Raw genomic sequence first — 20,815 nt, forward strand, 5'->3', positions numbered from 1 at the left:
AAATTCTTAAAATACAGAAACCACTGAATACAGTTTCTTTAGTGAAGTAATATATTTTATCTGTCATGGATGACCGTTTGTAATTGTAGTGAAGAGGTTGAGGGCACCTCAAGGACGGACTGGGACTTCAGATGCAATCAAAGGGGTGAGATCTGCAAGAAAAGACAGTTAAAGTAATTAATTTAATGCATGGAGTATGTATGTCGTACAGTTCTATCGTATGTGTTGGGCTGACATGCAGGCTGATTCTGGGGCAAGAAACAAAGCAACAATAATTCGTCCAAATAACTGTAGAGGCTGCAGTCCCCAGTGAAGGAGGTGGGAGGGGAAACTGGAAGGGCAGAGAGCTGCAGGCGTGCTTGGAGCTCCAGTCTGTGTCTTTCTCAAGCCCATCAGGGGATCCTGGGATCACTGAGCTGGAGGGAGACTGGGGCGAGAGAGCAGAGGGCTTGGGTCAGAGGTGATCTGAAACAGGGTTGGGAAGTGAGGAGGGAGGGTGGAGAAGTGTGAGGCCCGGGGCAGACCCTCAGTGGTTATACAGAGACAGCCTCCAGCTTTCATCAGAGGGCAATGCAACACTGTCCCTGAGTTTTTAGGCATCCTGATATCAAAATGAATATCCAGATGCAGAGACTGGAACCTTATAAATGTGATTATATTAGATTTAATGTCTAGAAGCGAAGCTGAAGCAGTCTACAACTGGAGACTAAATGCTGTCTCCTAACAAGTCTTTCAATTTCTTAATTAAAATTTCACCTAGCAACCGCAAGTGCTTTTGGGACCACTGGCACCCATATCACACAGAGGGACTGAATTTCCCCTGGTGAATTGCTCCCAGTACAAAGCACTGTCAGGGAAAGAACAAAAAGAGGCCTCAGCTGCTTTTCTTATTGCTAAAGGGGACTTGGAAGCTTTGCTGAATGCCCTACATAACCTGCAGAAAAGCTGGGACATTCTGTATGCCAGAAATGTAGACTCCTCTTTGCATTTTTATTAGGCAGCACACGTTCCTGGTTAAGCATTCATGGGAAGCAGATTTCCCACCTTGCAAAAGTTCTTGCCGTTCCAAAAGTTTCTCCATTCTCTGCTGGAATGAAAACAAGAACTGTGCATTTTTTTTTTTCATGAAGAGCAAGGGAGAAATCCTCCGGCCAGGAGTGCTCACAGTGGTGATTACAGCCCTTGGTCGCGCGGAGTGAGCCTGGATTATCACAGCATCCTCTCAACTGTCCTCTCCTACCTGAGACAAGTGCTCTGACCCCTGTACTAGAGTCAGGTCTGGTTTAATGATTATTTACGTATACAAAGTGTTTCCACTTTCCAGGCACTGACATTGTCCAAAGGAAACTCACTTCAGAAGGGTGATAGGGTTCATCTCACCCATCATTCGTCCTCAGTGATGGAGCACTTTGCAGCCGATGGAGATCAGCACATCAGAAGAGCAGTTCATCACAACTATACTGGAATGGGATCCACTGCTCCCCAGAGGTACCTGCTGGCCTCACATGACCCACCGGGAACTCTAGAAAGTTCATTTTTGGACACCTAACATGAGGTAAGATGAAGACAGCCATCTGAGTTGTGGCTGTCACAGAGGACGGGCATGCACAGTCCCTTTGGCCTGCTCAGAGGGGTGCCTGCCAGGCTGCCCTCTAAACCAGACAGCTCTTTTCCTCCTTCTGCTTCCCTGCTGCCTTTGGCAGAGCAGAGCGGCTGCACACAGTCCTGACAAAAAATTGCAACCTCAGAAGAGAAGATTTGGATCAAAAACTCCTTCTGCCAGTTTTTCAAGGTCTGAAAAGAACTCCTTCATTTTCAAACCACAATATTCTTAAGTTAGAAGTGATATAGGGGTGGTGGCAAATAGGAACACCATTAAGTAGGCTGATCTTCAAGACATGGAAGTATAATCTGTCCTGAAAATCTGATTTTTAGGGACCAGAGAATCAAGGTCATCCACAGGGTTTTGTATTGGGTGGTCAAAAATCCAGACACTTCAAACCACTGGGCATTTATAAACCTTGTTCCTGAAATAGATGATTCTCTAGATGTTTGTTAATCATCCTCATCTTTTGAGCTTTCCTTACCAACCGAAGAACATGTATATCTGCTCTGTTCCAGTGGGGATTCTGGTAATGCAATACTCTACCTTCAAAATCGGCAAAGATGAAAAGACTGTCATTTTTTAGGAATTTTTTCCAGTGCAGCTCCCTGTGGGTCAGGAATGTATTCCAGCCAACACCTGGGCTCATGTAGCAGTTGCAGAAAGAAGAAAAACTTCCAGTGATAGATGGTTTGTCCCACTGCAGGGTGTCATTTCTGCCTGTTGTGCAAAATTACAGAAGTAATTAAAGCTGATCTCCAGTCGGCCCGGTAGTGTTACATGCAAAGAAAATCTTGCCCAGTCTCTTGACTTTCAACACTTTTCTCCAGCTTGAGCAAATCTCTGCATTTCTATTTTTCTCCCTGGTGCACTCTGACTTACCATATACTGGCTGCTCTGGGTTTGTAGTGAAGCTAAGGCTGAGGGACATTCTGTGGATTACATCAGGGTCTTGATCCAAAACTGACAAGACAACTTGTCTGTGTCCCGCTGGCCATTCAAGAAGGCCATCGTTCGGACTGCTGCAGAGGTGGAAAGTAATCCCCATGTAATTCATGTAGGGTGATGAATTTCTTCCATGAGGATACAGCTGTAAAGCAAAGGCATAGCCTTCCGAGCTGTAAAATACAGGGCTTGTGATATAATCGCCTTTTGAAGTACTGTTAAAGAGGGATGTGAAGTTTCTGATGTGCCAGACGTTGGTGGGGCAGTTTGTCTCTGTCAGGCTGGTGTCATCGATGGCAATCCCCCCAGCAGACTTGGCTGGATCTCCTCTGATGCCCTGAAACCCATACCGGAATTTGGTTTGGACACTGAAGGGAATGTTGGCCAATTTCCAGTGATGTTCTCCATCAGCTGAAGAGGGAAATAAATATATGTAAGAATGGAAAGTCCAGGATACAATCCCAAATCAAGCTGTGTCTTCCTCAAGCATCCTGTGGCCTGTTCGTTTGGATGGTGATTGTCTGATGCTTTGCACCCTACCTAATCTAGGAACAGTCTTAAGGAAACTGCCTCTGAGCCAAATTCTGTTCTCATGGGCACTAGCTCTGGAGTTACTCAGATGAAGAAAATGAAGGTTAGATTTACACTGGGTACTTGAGCAAACTTTCATACGATAAACCACGCCAGTGTTGTCTCACATCAAAGTTTGCCAGCACTTCAGATATGAAAACACACTTTCACTTACCTGTAATAGTGTGCAGCTTTTCCATCCGTCTAACCTTTCCAGTTCCATCATCTTTCTTAACCCAGATAACTAGCTTATCCTGTGGACTTCCATTTAACCTGTAGAAAAACTGAAGGCATTTTTCCTTCCTCCTTGGATAAAGGATGCGAGATTCCAGAAGAGCTGACTGACCAGCATGTCCAGTTTTTGTATCTAAGTGCATGAAATATCCTCTATCTGGGAAGCACAAAACAGTGATGTGATAAAAGGTTTTGATCCATTCAGTAATGAAATGCCAGTGCTAAATAAGCTTTAGTGTAGTTTCCACTTGCCTGAGTTAGAAAGTTATTTTCAAAGTAAAAAAAAAAAAAAAAAATTCAATAGAAAAGAATTCTCCCTACATTGTAAATCAATACTAAAATGAAAATGCATTGAAATATGGCTTGCAAACTAGTGTTCAGTTGATTAGATAAGGTACACATTGGATTGCACTCTTCAGAAATTAAGTACGAATAGTACATGTGTCAATCTTGTAAAGGTGTGCAAATCTAAGTGGGTGCACTTGGGCAGGGATTTTTTTGAAGACAAACTAGGAAAGTATTGGAAGGGTCCTGTGAGGTTAAGACCTTCAGTCTTCTGCTTTGCCTAGAAACCGTGCCCTCTAAGCCTTTTATCAATAGATTGGACTTCCCTATACAAGTAGCTGAAGACATTTTTACCTTACTTCTGCTATGGGTAAAGAATTTATTAACTTCCAGCCCTATTACTTTGTATCAGCTCTCTTGCCAATGTGTTTGAAATAACCATTTCCTTTCTTTCACAGTTAGTCTGCAATTCTGTCTGTGGGCTGGAGTGATACCTCCTCTGAGTCTTCCATCTTCCTGGTTGCAAAGGCTGACCACTTGCACCCCCGTCATCCGCATCAGCCCCATTCTGTATATTCCAATTTTAAATCAGCTTCTTGAAGACGACTGGGCAAGTGCATCAGCTTCACCGAACAGCCTCAATACATCCCTTTTCTGTAGGAAGTGTCTCTCCTGATAGCAAGGACGTTTTCAAGCTGCATCACACGGGGGGTTTCCAAATACCCTGTGGCTGCATCTACGGGTTTGCACTTTTCTGTCTGTCTGGGAGCTGACTGATGCAAATAGCAGAGACCGTGTAGAGAATGATGACTCTGAATTGCCGCCTGATGCCACTCTGAGCTCCACTCCTGCTTCCAGCTGCATGCCTGTGCTTGGATGTGCTCCCATAAGCATTGCTGGCCTTCTGCAGTAAGTTCCCCTACAAATACCCAGTAAAGCTGCTTATTTTCCAATAACTGATGACCCGTTTGCTCTCAGGAAACTTATGAAGGCTGACTGCTTAAGTTTTAAACACTTTTCTTCCCCCTCCTTGAAGAAGAGCAGTTAATTGTCTGTCACCAGCCACAAGAGGCAGGAAGCTGCTGTCAGCTCCCGAGCCACATGCTCTGTCACACATCCAGAGCCTTTACAGTGTCAGCAAACCGCACACCCTGCAAAACGCAAGCAAACAGCCTGTCAAACAACAGCCAAACAGACTTGAGAAATAAGAAATTTCTCTTTTCTTGCCCACGATGGGACCTAAACAACCCTCCTATTCGTTTTGCTCCTCGCTTGGTGGGTCTTCCAAGTGCTTGCTTTTGCATTGTGCCTTTCACCGGGCACACATCTGCCCTCTCAAACCCCATGTGTGATGAGAACAGGAGCATCCCCTCGCCCTGCCTGCGACGCGCCTGCTCTCCTCCTCACTGCCTGCAAATTTGGTATAACCGCAGGACCTCCAAACTGTAACTAAACGCAGCGTTAGGCAGCAAATACGATCTGTTACTGCCAAAAGCCATCTCTTGCTCTCTCCTTCCTGGGAACAAGTTCCACAGAAATAGCTTTCTTTTCTATTCAGTACTTTTTTCCTCTCCTGCACCATGAGACACTTTTGTGACTAATCACCACTTGTGTTTTGAGAAGATGTCCCTAACCGTGACCACTTCTGTGCAGACCAGCTGCGATTCTTTTGCCTTTCAAAAGAAACTATTTGGCTAGAGGATTTTTGGACTGTTTATGTGATATTCCTCTGCAGTATTTAATTTTCTCCCCACTGCCTTTGAAAACAACAGACCCTACTCAATTCCTGTGTCCTGGCAGCAGCCGAAATACTGCAGAACTCAATACGCTCGTATATGTTCAATATTTGCTTCAATTGGTGCAGTCGGAGCCAAACCCTCGATCAAAAGGACCCCATACAACACTCTCCTAGGAAGAGGGGAAATCACTGCTGGTTTGCTTCCCAGATAATCCTTCAGCCTCCCTACGTGCTGCAGCTTGAATGAACTTTGAATTAGCAGCAGCTACACCCTCCTGATATGGCTCTGCATCACCCAGCACCCCCTCCCTTGAAGAAGTCTTCTGAGAAGTCTTCTTTTCCTCCTGCTCCATGACACATTGCTGAAGCTCAGCTTCCTATTTTGATGATCCTGGACTGGTTTCAATGTCAGAATTTGTCTGCAAACAAGATTTGTGTATTGTGAAATTTGTTTATGCATTGTACTTCTGTGGGGATGCCTCAAGCGAACTCCTGTACAAAGGAAAAGTGTCTTTCAGCTTCAGCTTCAAAAAAACGTAGAAAATTACTCAAAATACTGTAAGGTATGCATAAAAGGAGGAGAGTCTCACCTGACTCAATTCCATGGAGTTTCATCAAAGTCAGTTGTGGCAATCTGGTGGAGCTCCCTTCATTTTAGTGGAGCTACAACCAATTTACAGCAGCTAAGTCTCAAACTGCCATTTCTTCATGAGATATTACAATTTAGGGAGGAGATTTAAAGAAGGGTTAAACATTTCAAATTAAAATTATTAGCCTTTCTATCTGAAAATTCAGGAGTCATGTTTAGCATCAGGTATACAGTGATTAACATTAATAGAAGGGTATTCCTAATGACTTATTTATATCTGTATATCTTCGTTCTCGCATCTCATAAAAGCATGGTAAAGTTTAACGACCATCTGAAACTACATGTGTTACCTGCACAGTTTCCCACCAAAGTATGGTCTTCATCTCCTAGTTTGCCCAATGTGTGGTCCCAATTAGCACCATCTTGTCCACTTTGCACCATCCCACAGATATTGATGTATTCAAAGGAGCACTGGTCCAAGAAGGTGAGGCTCGAAGCTGCCAGGAATAGAATAACATGTTTTACCATGTCCACTATATCAAATAAGGCTCTCACTGTTAACCCCATTCTAGAGTATTTACATACAGCACTTAATGTCAGGATATATGTTCTTAATACAACTGAAGACTGCACAAACTTTCACATCTACATCTCTGTTACCACACATACATGATGTTACCTCCTGTAAGAAACACGCCATTTCTTTCTCCTACTCTTGGCTGAGTATTTCCCTGTGGGAACCAGCTCAGTCCCTGTGTGCTAGTTTTCCCTTTCAGACATCTATCAGTTTCTCTAAGCCTGCCTGGGATTGGCTCTGTGGCCCGTTTCTCTCCTCAGGGTGTAAATCAGAAGTACTTCTGCTGAACCTAGTGGAAATATTCAGGTACGTGTTAACACAGTAAGTCTGTATTGCACAGTATGTGGAGCATTTACTTTCATAGCTTTTCCAGTGGAGCTGGAAAGCGCGATTATTCCCATTCATGCTCCTGACTGCAATTGTCTTATCAAACATCACATAGGCAGAAAAAGATACTTGAAATACTCTGATTTCAGAGACCCCAATTCCAGACTACTGTTACCTGAAGATTTTATCATCATCAACAGCATGATGATCATCATCCATGAAGGAAACTGTAACTATTACAAGTAATACTGTGGGAAAGTCTGTGTGAATGAAAGGTGTTAGACCCTTGATTCACTCCAATGGTATTCTATAAAGAAATGGGGATCTGACCTCCATAGAGCTTGCTGCTGCATAAGAACTATAGTTCCTTTTAGCATTGCAAGAGGATCCCGAGGGTGAAATGTTTCTGCTCCTCTCATGTGACTCCATCCACATTATCATGAAGCTTGAGTAAGGATTTTCAAATACATGTGTGAGAAGAAGGACTTACTGCAGTTGTACATGCGATTCAACCTCAGTAAGTCAATCCTGCTGAAATCCAACCTCTGCCCAATGATCTCGTTAAATTCAGGAATTTTTGTTGTAATGGAAGGAACGCTGCTATTGATGTTGAAAGAATATGGTCCATAGTGTAGGACTGACTCATAATCATATGGGGTATTGAGGTCATCAAGGAAACTGTCATTGTGTTTGTCAAAGGCATACGCATAACCTAGACAAAAACATACATACGTGATTAGGCAAGACCAGAAATAAAACTTAGCACATATAACATCTTTTCAAAATGCTTTACCCATGGCTAAATAATGGTCCAGTTGTCAACATGGAGGCAGCCATTCTCAACCAGAGATGTTTTAGCATTGTGAAAACAGGGACATGCATCTACAGACAATTGTCAGTCATTTCAGACCTGCATCGTACCTTCAATAATTTGATCCCACCATATCTGAACATAGTCATCGCGATCCGTCCTGGACTGCTCATGGTAAAATCCCAGGGCATGCAGGAGCTCATGTTCCACTATGGCCTTATAGTCACACCTCTCTCCTATAGACACTGTCTGGCCACTCTGGAGGTCCCCCACATAAGACCAGCACCTATAAGGCAAAGACTCAGATATTGCACCCATTTTGCATAATACCTCCTATGATTTGTATCTACACACTAACTCAACCGCAAGATCAAGGTAAAAGTAAAAAAAACCAATATTTTTTAGAAATTCCCACCTGATTTTTGCAGTCTTGCCAAGACTGTAGATTTACAGTGCCAGAATACAGAGCAACGTGTGCCTTCAGCATCCTTCCACAGTCTGGCAACAAGTCCCTGTCCCAGATGTGATTGGCCTTCTTGTTTCATTTTGCCCTCCCTGGAGGGCAGTGCATGCATGTTCTTCAACGGCTGCAGTTCTTGTAAAGGAGGTGGTGATGGCAAAAGTTATTGCTCTTCCACTCTGGGTAGCCCCAGTTCAACCAGTATAGGAAGGGGGGTAGCAGAAGATGAGCAGCACAGGAAAGTACAGCAGGTGCCTTATAACCTCATACACTGCATTGGCTGTTGTTTATATGTATGTTTACGAAAGTATATAAATAAGTGGCCCAATTTTCAAAGGTACTGAGCAGCCTCCAGTGAACTCAGGTTGCATTGGCTTCCCTAGTTTGGTTCCTAAATACCAATTTAAATCCTAACTTTTCATGTCCGTTTAGAAATAATTCATCAGTGTATGTTTAAAAAAAAAAAAAATATATATGCCCCAAAAAGCTGTGCACCAGTCTTCCTACACCCGAGGGCAGATCTACACTCAGTTCTTAGGCACCAACACTAGCTGGTGTCACTAGCTTCATTACGGTCCTTCCCAGTAAGTGGGGAGGTCCCCTGACCTAACTTTAGACAGCCACAGAGTTGGCATCTGCCACTGAGTTAACTTCCCTGGCACCTCTACAGTCCCTGGACAGTAACAGGCATTTGGGATGTGAGTCACCAGACCTATTTTAGACTTCTATTTTAGGTGAGATCATTCGTGGCCTGGAAAAGTCACCACCTCCCCACTGACTGGAAAGGCAACCCCCGGTGACCTGCACAGCAATAGAGGTTGTTGGCTTCAACATGTGGTCAGGTAAAGCCCAACCCTGCCCCTAACCAACGCCAGAAGGAAGTTATTTGCTTGTTTTCCCTCAGAGAGTGGCAAGAAAGGAGTTCCTTTCAGTAGCTAGGATGCCAATGGAAATAAAATGATGTTTTCTCATATTAAGAGAACATCAAATGCAGATAATACCTTTGGTTAGCCTGTTTGCATTTGTTTTATCTCCAGTGTAATACAAATAAGCTCTGGGACAGAAATGAGGCTCAGGTATTTATGTCCTTTGTACAAGCAAGAATGAAAATTAATGTCTCCTGAGTTGGAAAAACTATTATATCACACAAGGCAGTACAAACCAGATTGTTAACACAAAATTACCCGTCCAGCTTCTCAAACTTTAGGTAAGTCTGTTCCCCTGCGTAGGGCTTGAAATCAACACATGACTTCAGCCTGAACATGTCGAACGCCTGCAGGATAACACCTTTAGCATTCAGATCTGAAACACACAGTAGAGGATAACAATAACAGTTGTTCTGCTTTTATAATATTATAAATATCTATAATTCTAGATAGAAAGTATGAACAAGTGTGCATTAAAAATATGAACATGTATAAAAAATATCTACTTGGATCATAGAGCAGGAAGCTGTTAGCAGAATTCCCTGACTGGATTAACTTCGGCAGAGGCCATAGGGAGAAATAATATCTTTTATTCGATAAACTGATAGTGTTGAAACAAACAAGGAGACTTGTGGCCATCCAGGGCATTGCTGGCTAATTTTATTGTGTATTATTATATAATTTCAAGTATTTTAAACTTTGAGCTTGGGGCTCATAAACACAGGAGAGATTCATAGGATTTTAACACTGATTTACTATTAGTTTTTACTCCTAAATTGTTCACAATTTAAAATAGTGCTTAAAATTAGATAAAACCAAGAAGGACGAATGCTCTGAACTTTTTCACTTATAAATACCTATATTTCCTTTCTTTCTGTGCTGAGCTGGAACTGTTAAGAAGAGATAAGGCATGAAGGGTGCAGTAGATCAACATGCACATTCTTGAGATTAGGATTTCCTGAGTTCTTTATCTAGAGATCTCAGCCAGATACACCGGTATGAGTTAAACTGGCTGCTCATCAGCATCCAGCTGCTCACTGGGGCTGTGACATTGAAAATAGCGTGTGCTGGGGCAGAGCTGTGCCTCTCTGTCTGGCCAGCAGTAACAAGGGCATTAACGCAGCATCGCTCGATAGCAAACAAAACAAAAGCAGCCCGAAGAGCGGGACAAAACCAGAGTATATCTAATGCAAGTAATACAGTGCTACCATAATAAAAAGACTTATTACCCAGGCTGTCAGCTAGGATATAGGGGATGGGAAATTTCCATCTGTAGGAGCTGTTCCTCAGAGCATTCTTCTCCAGCTGTAAATGAGATCAACATGCTTGTGTTAACATTTTAAGGCCCATCTACACTCTTGCTGATGTTGGTTTATATCAGCAGCACATACCGGTAAGATAATATCACCTTCAAAAAGCTTCCTTCCCGTTTCTGAAATGAGATAATCAACAATTTAGGCCAGAGTAACATATCAAGAACTACAATACGTGTTTTTTTTCAAAGATCACACAATCTATCAGGATGCCTCATCAACCAACCCATCTCACTTTTAAACAGCAACTGCCCAGAAACAAGCAAACAAATAACCATTGCCACGCCGCAGCATGACACTCCTCTGTCTGCAGCAAAGGAGGATTTGGGGTTGAATTAAGATTTCCGTTACAATGCCAAAACAGCTGCCCAGAGGAGATTTTTTTATTTTTGCCAGGCTTTTATCCTGAAACAACTGTGGACTTTTGAACATTGTAGTTGATATATAGGTCGGATGGATTTGTCCAGAAGTTAGGCGTCTAATAGCCTAAGTAGTTAGCTAACCTAGGCTAATCATCTGGGATTCCCCAGATGATCAAAGGAGAAAGACAAGGATTCCAGAGAGAGAGGAGGTTCAGTCCACCTTTTCAAGCACCTCACCCTGAACCAAGCTCAGACTGAAGCAATTAAATCTATGTGCTATGTCTCTCGGATCCCATTACAGCTGTGTGTCCATCCAGTTGCCCTAAACATAGGTGTCTGGTGCCATTTGAGACACACAAGGGTATCCGAAATATCCATATGGGCTGGTGGATACAAAGTTTGGGAGACTCCTACCCCTTCGAGAGCGGTGCTCGAGGAGAAGTGTTTGAACTGGCAAGAGACACCTGTGTTTTAAGCAGCTGATCCACACCTTCCATGCTTTAAAAACACAGCATTTGAGACTCTTATTTTATAGCCTTATTTTTTTAAGGTGCCAAGTTTCCCACACAGAGCTGAGTCCAAACCCCAGCAACTGTATGGTCCTGCTAGTGTAACATTTTCATTTAGTGCCATCATAAAGGCCCAATCCCAGCACAGACAGTTCACCTTTAGACCTTTTGTTATAGAAATAACTTATATTCTCACATACACATGGAGAGAAGAAAAAAAAAAAAAAAACACAAAAACTAGCACCGTGTTTTCTGTTCTGTCAGCAAAACCAGAGGAAACCTACACCAGAGCACAATGCAGATAACAGGCAACACCAGGAAACGAAAACTCTCTCAAGGCAATGCTCTGAAACCCTGGGGCAGGGATGAAGGCAATATCTTGATCTTCGGTCATGTGAAACCAACCAGCTCACTTAAGATAAATGCACAGCAACGAAGCAGAAGTTGAATCAGAGCCACTGCCAAAGTTTCTGCGGCAGTCGTGTTGCAGAAGAGTGCAGTGGCACAGTGTGCAGGTTCAGTCCAGGAGCAGTTGAGTGTGGTTCCAAATTGAAGATTAAGATCCTGGGCTTCCTACGAAATTATCCTTGTGGAAATTTCCTGGCCTTTCCATGTTCCCTTTCCAACACCAACTTTTTATGGACCTTTCTGTCCTCTGCCCCATGCCCTGCCCCTGCCCTCCCATCTTCCCTGACTGCTACCAGACTCCAAAGTGGAGGTCTTCTCTCCAGAAGCAGCTGGGGTTCATCCCATACATTTTTAACTGTGCTGCAACACTCACCATATCCATTATGCATTTGGGATTTTTTCTCACATAGAAGCTTTCAGTCCATGCTGGTGCCATCACATCTGCCAGACTTGTGGTCCCCAAAGGTTACCTCAGATCTCTGTAATAATTCAACACTCTGCTACTTTCTGTCCTGACTTACCTGAGTTTATTTCTGGAATGTCCTTTCTAAGCCACCCTCCATCAACATCATTAACTATCAAAAGAAATAACATACCTAAGTTAGCAATTAAACAACATGAGTTGATATAATTTCCCACTTGGTGACTGATAGTCTTCCACTAACATTAAAATGTTGCATCCTTACCTCTATCTTCAACAGATTTTTGGATCTGAAACATAGAAAGTACAGTTTCAAAATCACAGACAAATGAAATTAAATCTCACCCTGACCCCAAGCCAGAAAGTGAAGGAGCAGGTGGGAATACCGTAAAGGCATAGGAGCAGGTAACCAGTGCTGTGAAACAACATATCCTCCAGGAATCCATTTCAGAAGACCATCTGGTACTACCTGTCAGTGTAGATATAGTGTGCTGCAGGTGAATAGCCTTCAGAAGTACTGATAAGCACAAGCCATCAAAAAAGTTGAACTTTAAACAGAAGAGCAGATTTTAGTGTTATTAGATATAGCCATAAGCCAATCTGATAAGCAATCTGCTTCCCCATTTTATAACTATTCTTAGCATACTGACCCTTGTAGCAATCATAGAATCATAGAATCATAGAATAATTTTGGTTGGAAAAGACCCTTGAGATCATCAAGTCCAACCATAAACCTAACATTGCCAAGTGGAGCTATTGAACTATTTAATATTTCTGTGACTTCTTCAGACATAATCTCACTCTTATTTTCTGCTTTCCTGGCCCCATCCTGACATGAGACCAACAAAGCTGCTGTGTATGGAAATACCACGTGCTTCAGAAGAAGAGGCTTATGGTCTGCAACCTGAATAAATCACTTTAAGAGAATGTTTGCTTGGTGGTTTTTTTTTTTTTAATTCCTAGAAACATCTTGGTAGATGGAAACGAATTTTTGTTTTCCTCTGGTTCTATGGGTAAAGCATCACCTTTAATTTAAAAATAACATTATTTTTATAATCAACAGAATGTGAGTCATCAACTTCCAGCAAAAGTGTGTTGGTTTGGGTTTCCTCAGGAGATCTTGAAGACTTTGCATCTCAGAGTAGGAGTACAGCAAGGGGGTCCTGGCTTGATCCTGCTCACGTGCCTATGAAGCCATATGCTCCCAGTGTTTTGCATGGGAATCCCACCCAGGGCATTCCCTGTGGACACAAGTCATGTGGGCCAGGATGAAGCAGGGCAGGAGAAAGGCCCCTTGGTGAGAAGAGAAGAGCAGGGCTGAGCTTTGCCTCCAACAGTTCAGATGTTTTCTCCTCCTGGCAACCACACAGAGGTTTTGCACACTCCTGCAGCTCTCTTGCCCCCACACACTTCCTGCACCTCCTCCTCCTCCCATCTTCACACCGCTGCTGCTACCTTTGCCTCTGCTTTGCTCACTTGCCCAACATCATGCTGCACCCCCATCCTTCAGGGCAAGGACTGTCCTGATCTGGCTGTGGAGGGGGGAACAGGAGATATTCAGCAGGGAGCTCCCTGGCCATGCTTTGCAGCCTGCCAGCAGCCTTTCCTCCCAGCCTGTGAGACCCCAGGTCCTGGGTGCTGCAAGACGTAGGAGGGTTGTTACGGAACAGAAAGGAGGCAGTTGCACCAGACTGTGGTGGCAGAGGCCAGGACTGGCCACCTTGAGAGCCTGGGGTCTCTACAGGTTGCACGCTCAGTACTGCTACCTGCGTGGGGCATCTGCCTGGCAAATCCCATTAGTTCAGTGGGATCGGAGAGGGGAGTGGGGTACCAGCGAGTGCAAAGAAGGAGTTAATCCACATGCCTCATCGGCAGCTTTTCCCCAGAGGCATGATCACAAACCATCCCATAAAACCAGGGCCACAAGAGAGGAAACAAACTGAATTCACCAAAAAGCATCCATCAGTTCCCAGCTCACCTGTCACAGGAGCAGCAGAATGGGGGTTACAGGGAGAGAAATTGCCAAATCAGCCTCCTGAAACACAGCTTTCAGGGAAAGAAAATACAGTAATGGCCAGATGGCATAAGCCAGCCCTGACTCCTGAACTCAAGGGCATAGACCAAAAAAAAAGGAACAGATTTGCCTCCTTGCCACCCAGTCTGTAAAACTTCCACCCTCTTTAGGCATGAAGGCGATGGTCAATGAGATACAGAGAAGAGGGTGATTCATTAAATGCTGCTTCTTACTGATATCCACTGCAGGCCAGCAGCGTTGTGTCCAGCACCCATAAGGTTGCTCTTCACACACACAAGAGAAGTCTGATCACCATCACAGTCTGACGTCTTCATTCCTGACTTTTTGAAGGTCTAAAGGACCTGGAGATCATCTGGCTTCACATTAATTCTCGCATTTTTAGCCTCAGAGAAGTGGGTTGTTTTCCTTGAGTAATTCTCTTTCAAGCTTCCAGACAATATCCATAGATATTTTACATCCATAAGTACAGTGACTATCTCTAATGCCATCTCAGTCAGGCATGACTGGTTTTAAATGATCCATAATATTTTTGAATGACTGCATCCAAACCTAGCTATGACACTGATGTTTTCTAGAAAATATGAAAAATAAAGGGTGGTGAATATCTCACTAGAACTTTTATTAAAAGCCATTGGACTATCCGAATGGATTTCATGGGAACATGTGGTAGGTACCATGTTTTGTTGTTGAGATGAACTCCAGGAAATGTAAAAACATTTCAATGTGTTAATGCTCTAGCAAGGTCCTTAGCAAAAAAATGCAAATAGGAGCATGTGGTAATAATATTCAAAGGGTAGTGCTTGCATTTATATCCCCCAGAAAACAAGTGCATCATTCTAAAGAGATAAAGTGCTGGTGGTTTATTTCTTGTAGCTATATAGCTATTTGTTGTGATTTAAATTTTTCCTGATTACATCACAGCATCAGCCAAGATCTAGTTGGTAACTGTGGTCCCGATGTGCAAGGTCCAATGTGCAAGGTCCTGTACAAACCCAAAATCTATAGGCAGTCCATGCCCTACAGAGCTTAACACACCTTGCCTGTTAAAAAGCCACATTTTTCAGGACTTAAAGTCACTTGGAAGCTTGAGGGTATTTCAGTGTGGCAGGAACCCAGCATGGTCCCATCCCTAAAACTCTTCACATCATTGTTAGCAGATGAGTTTTGAACCCTGGCACAGGGACTCATGCTTATTTTTGCCCGTTTTCTCTATATGCTTCAACTTAAACCTTTAAAAGAAAGTCCTGCTTTTTCTTCAGTGCCCTCTCCCTACCATGTGGCTCCTCACTTATACTTAAGGCATTACCACCGGGAAAACTAACATGGATTTCAGTGCCCATGGAGGATCAAAATGAACTCTGGTTTCCAGCACCTTGGTTGAATTTGCAGCTCCTGGACTCTCGGATGAAAGAGGACAGTGACTCCCCTGGCTGTGCTTCGCTGAGCGCTCCCGTCGTCATGAGCATCATAGGCCACAAAGGGACAGAAGAACCCCAGATCGTGAATCCTGACAGTGATCAAACACGGGACAGTCACTAAATCACAACATTGTCTACTGCAGAAAAACATCTACACTGTTTGTGTCACTCAAAACAGCTCTTCTGAACTGAAATTCAAATATTGAAGACTGACACTGATACCAGGTAAGGGAATACCCAGCACATTTGCTTTCCTTCACCTGCCCTGCTTTGAATAGGAGCAGCACCAAAATCCCCACCGCCACCAGCTCTATAAAGCTCCTGTTTCCATAGAGGACACTCAGGGAAGAGCAGCTGCTAACCTGCGTTAAGCATTGGTGCAACAACCTACTATTCCAACACAGCACCACTACTCATCTTGGAGGATGGAAGCTCGTTATTCTCAAGATAATTTTAATGTCACTTCATACGATGTCATGGCTATGGTCGTCACCACACTTCCAGCATTTGCTGGCATGTGGATAAATGCTTTCATTGTTTCTGTGCTTTGTATTGCTTGGGTCAAAAAGAAAAGCTTTAACTCTAATGAGAAGATCTTGCTGTCTCTGGGGTGCTCCAGGTTTTGGTATTTGTGCCTCATATGTGTATATTCCTTTCTTTCAATAATTTATCCCTGGGCCTTTTATGTTCACCCCATACCCCAATTATTTGTAGCTATTCAAAGCTTTTTAAATTCTTCCAACTTGTGGGTTTCTGCCTGTCTTTGTGTTTTTTATTGTATAAAAATTGCAAATTTCAGGCACATCTTCTTCATCTACCTGAAAGTAAAAATTGACAGGATTGTGCCATGGCTGTTGCTGGGTTCAGTGCTTTTATCCCTGGTCATCTGCATCCTTGTCTACAAGATCATTGATGAAGTGTACTGTAACAACCTCAATTCCACCACCCTGGAAAATTTCTGGAAACCGAGCAGCAGAATGGATGAACGTTTTTTCACTATTTATTTTATCAGCGGCTTTGGACTCGCCACTGCATTCACGGCAGTAATATTTTCAGCCTCTCTCCTCCTCTTTTCTCTCTGGAGACACAAATGCAAGATGCAGGCAAACTCAGTGAAGAACCTCAGTATGGATGCCCACCTCAAAGCCATGAAATCTATTCTGTCCTTTTTCTTCATTTACAGCGTTAACTTTACATGTTTGCTCTTGACACTGATTTATGCCATGAAGAAGGAAAATCCTGTGACACTTTTTATTTTCATATTTCACTATGCTTTTTCAGCTGCTCATTCCCTTATTCTGATTTTCAGCAATCCCAAACTGGAAAAGACACTATTAAGGACTCTGCCCTGTTTGAAGTGCAAGGTTTGCATCAGGTAGAAACTGTAACAAAAGCTGGAGCCCATTAAAAATGTTCATATTTTATTATAAAAACCAAGTAGTTTAATTTCTAATGCAACTCTCCAGCCAGTGTAGATGATACAGATATTCTATATTCACTAAGTTAAGAAAAATTTATTAACATTCTTTGAACTAAATTATTATGAGTTAAATAAATTATTATTGTAATTTGATTTAGATAATTCTTTGAGTTAAATTATTGTCAATAACAAAGTAATTTAGACTTTGTACATGGGCTAGCTGCAAAAGGGGAATAACACTACTGCTAACCTGTTAATACTGCAAACCTTGTAAAAATGCTTTGGCATTTGCTGATTGAAACTACTTAACTAAACAACGTGTTTATATCTATTTTGTTTTACATTTATTTCTGCTGTGACTGTGTACTTTGTAATATTATGAGTTGTATCACTATCTTGCATTGGTTTATAGCTTATGAGTGAATATATTGATCACTATTATTCACCAGAGGTGGTTACTGACTTACTTACAAACAGCAATGCAGAAATGGCTGCAGGGCGGACAAGTGGGGTGGAGACCCCACTCCTCACAGCAGCCTTATGTGTCCTCTCTCTGCCCCAATTCATGCAAAAACATGATTTCCCCTGCTCTGTGCGACTGCTCTCCTGTTCTGCTTTTACTTTTTTATGACATCTGCTTTTACCAATGGACTCTGGCCCGGTAAAACACCGAGGAAGGTGGTTTTTGTGCAAAGTGCGGTGTGGAATAAAGTCATGCTTTCATCTCGCAGTGATCCGTGGGCAGATGTACGGGGTGTTCGTGCCAGGTGCTGGCAGCTGGGGGGTCCAGGGGGGTCTCTGTGAGGCAAGGTCAAGGCTGCCCTGTGCCAGGCAAAGCCAGTTCCAGCCAGCTCCAATGGACCCACTGCAGGACACAGCCCATCAGTGACACTGGTGGCTCCTCTGGGAAAATATATTTAAGAAGGGGCAAAAACAATGCCTGGCAGTGAGGAGTGAGGAAAATTGTGAGAAACAGTCCTACAACAAACAGAGAAGGAAGGGAAGGATTTGCTACAGGTGTCAGAGCAGGGATTCACCTGCAGTCCTTGGGGAGGACCATGGTGATGCAGGTTGTCCCCCTGCCGCGAGTGGAGATCCACAGTGGAGCGGCTGGGTGGGCTTCTGGCAGCTGGCCAAGGTCAACCCACCACAGCAGATTACCCAAACATGAAATATTTCCAGCATGAAGAGAGCAGAACCTGAATTACTAATTTCTTTCACCAGCTTAGGCCCAGAGGGACATCTTACCTCATGCCAAGTGCCAAGTGTGCATTTTTCAGGCATCTTGGCAGGTTTTGTTTCTGCTTTTGATTTAAAACACTCACCTAGAAGGAGTACTTTTGCCAGGTGTGCAGCCCAAACCTCAGAGGCCTCCTGAAGCTCTGCAGAGTTCAGATATCCCCAAAATGATCTCTAGGGAGTCATCTCAGGTGTAGCATCAGCCCTGCTGGACATGGATTCACTCTATAAGAAGCCCTTGAGCTTCTCTGCTGTGCTTTTGAGAACAGCCTTTAATGTATTTCTACTAACAGAAGACTTCTCAGATCTTCTTTTTGCCTGATAAAAGAGATATGGTCATCTTGTAGCACAACAGTGTGAAGGCCTCACAAATTTTTATGTACTCTCTATTAGAAATCAACACAGAGCAAGAGTTTCTGCTCAAAGAACATGAGTGGCCCTGGGATGCTGATTTGAAAAGCTGAAGTGAAAGCAAAAAAGCTTGGTTTATAACCTTTTTCTTTTAAGGGTTGCCTTTTCCGTAAGCAAAAGAGCACTCCCTTCCCTCTTCCTCTCCATCCCCACAAAAATAAAAGGGGAAGAGGTTAATAAGAAAGTATAAGAAAGTGTTTTCAAACCATTAGCTTTCACTCTTTTCTGGCTTTTCCTGCAGTAGTAAAGCAAAAAATTATGTTCATGTTGTTCCGCTGAAAGGGTTTGAGTCATCTGGTCAAAATTAGACACTCAGAGCACATTGCCTTTAGCTGTTTGCCTTTAGCTGCAATTCAGATCAGATCCAAACTCCACTGAGTTCCTCTGCCACAGTAGGAGCCACTCTGCACCACTCACATTTCCTGAGGGAGGCAGATCTTAAACATCTCTTCTGGCCACATCTCCCCAGCTGAAAGGCCTTTAAAGGACAAGCAGCACCACACCTCCCTTCTTTCCCTGCTGTTGCTCAATGCAGTTGATCCTTTAGTATTATAGTCCCCATTGCTTTCACAAAAAGACCATGGAAAATCCTTCTTACTCCCTACATCCCATGCAACATCATTCCTCAGAAGCTCACATACCACAAGACTCAGCAGGCAAAACCAACAACTTGCACATCATAGAATCATAGAATAGTAGAAGTTAAGGTTGGAAAAGACCTCTGAGATCATTGAGTCCAGCCTGTTAACCTAACAACTGCCTGGTCCACCTCTAAACCATGTCCCTAAGCACCACATCCACACATTCTTTGAATACTTCCAGGGACTGTGATTGTACCACTTCCCTGGGCAGTCTGTTCCAATGCCTAACCACTCTCTCCATGAAGAAATTTTTCCTAATATCTAGTCTAAGATGTTCTCACAAAAAAGAATGCAGCCCCAGCAAACCATGCTGAAGATACTCTCTTCCATCTCCATGAAACCCCTGTGAATGTGATGCCCAACACAGCATCATCCCCGCCATGCACCACCCCCATCCAGCTGGCACTGGAGGAGACAGGTTATAAAACACCACGGCCACAGTGCACAGCCCATATGCTAAAGTTGCTCTCCGGAGAGATGCAATGGTGTGCCCAGCTCTGGGGAAAATGTTCCTCAACTACAGGACTCTCCACCAGCTGGTCTCAGGGCTAGCAACAGGCCTGTTTACTTTATCAGCACGGCAATAGGCAATCTGTCCCACGTATGTCTCCGCTTGCACTGTCACTACTTCACTACTTCAACAGCCAGGCCAAATGTGAATGGAGTTGATGTTTCATATGGCTTAGAAAGTGCAAATGGCAAAAGACAAAGCTGGAGCTTGACTTGTTTGCCCAAACACAGGCATCTCGAGTCATCTGAGATGTCCTAGAGTATCTGAGACACCTGCACGGGGTTGGAAGCTACAGCACAGGATCTTCTGGAGACCTACAGGGTCAGCCTGGGTACTCAAGAACATCTCAAGTGGCATTAGACACCTCTGTGTGGATGGCTGAATTAGTCTCTGGAGATCTAGAAGAGGGAGGTGGATCGCAGAGTTGTTGGTTATGATTGCAATGCCTGAGTGGTGTTGTGGTGGTGCATTCCCCCCCCGCCTCTTCCTGGACTGTTTTACAATCTTAGTAACTCCCGTCAAGACTTGGCCTTTGTGTAACAAGTTTGGCAATTAAGCGTCCCTCAACCATATCAGAAACTCTTACATGGCTCAGGTGGGAGTAGCACTGTCTGTACCAGGGAGCCAGTCACCCCCTGACAACTTTGGAACATTTTTTTGACTGTACCAGGATTAATCAGCTGCCCTCAACAGCCTTGGGGCATATCTTATCTGGGTTGTAACTCAGGAGGATCTGTACCAAAGTCACTGGAATTTTTGAGAACTTTGGTAATCACCAACCCGGATTGTGACAATAGGATGGAAATTTACTGATGCCTGAAGTCAATCATTTCACGACCCTATAAACAGCGGTACCAAGTGAGACCCTTTGAGCTTTCCTGGATGGCAGCGGGCTGCAGCAGCATATCCCTCTGAGTGGGACGCCCCTCAGAGCTGTGAATTTTTAAGTTTGCATACAGAGGCCTGATAATAGGACCTGGGCTGATCTCCAGCGCCTTTCACTCCTTGAGAATCAACCTTCGCCCGTTGAGATAATTATTTGATGTGAGTATTTCACTGAAC

General features: G+C 43.6%; 2 protein-coding genes across 2 annotated transcripts; one reads left to right on the top strand and one right to left on the bottom strand.

The window, feature by feature from the left end:
- Nucleotides 1-108: 108 nt before the first annotated feature.
- LOC309587384 (meprin A subunit alpha-like) lies at nucleotides 109-14,427 on the bottom strand (the record flags this gene model as incomplete). The annotated part of the gene is made up of 12 exons (XM_082305502.1): nucleotides 109-152; nucleotides 2,486-2,959; nucleotides 3,294-3,509; nucleotides 6,315-6,461; nucleotides 7,359-7,580; nucleotides 7,790-7,965; nucleotides 9,324-9,441; nucleotides 10,295-10,370; nucleotides 10,457-10,497; nucleotides 12,179-12,232; nucleotides 12,344-12,368; nucleotides 14,326-14,427. 12 exons carry the CDS (start codon nucleotides 14,425-14,427, stop codon nucleotides 109-111), a joined length of 1,695 nt encoding a protein of 564 aa, XP_082161628.1.
- Nucleotides 14,428-15,956: 1,529 nt separating this feature from the next.
- Nucleotides 15,957-16,910, top strand: LOC309588259 (taste receptor type 2 member 9-like; the record flags this gene model as incomplete). Its single annotated transcript, XM_082307313.1, has 1 exon — nucleotides 15,957-16,910. The coding sequence occupies one exon, from the start codon at nucleotides 15,957-15,959 to the stop codon at nucleotides 16,908-16,910; it is 954 nt and encodes a 317-aa protein (XP_082163439.1).
- Between the last annotated feature and the right edge of the window lie 3,905 nt (nucleotides 16,911-20,815).

Source organism: Platalea leucorodia (assembly GCF_965183815.1).
Source record: "Platalea leucorodia genome assembly, chromosome: 3".
NCBI lineage: Eukaryota > Metazoa > Chordata > Aves > Pelecaniformes > Threskiornithidae > Platalea > Platalea leucorodia.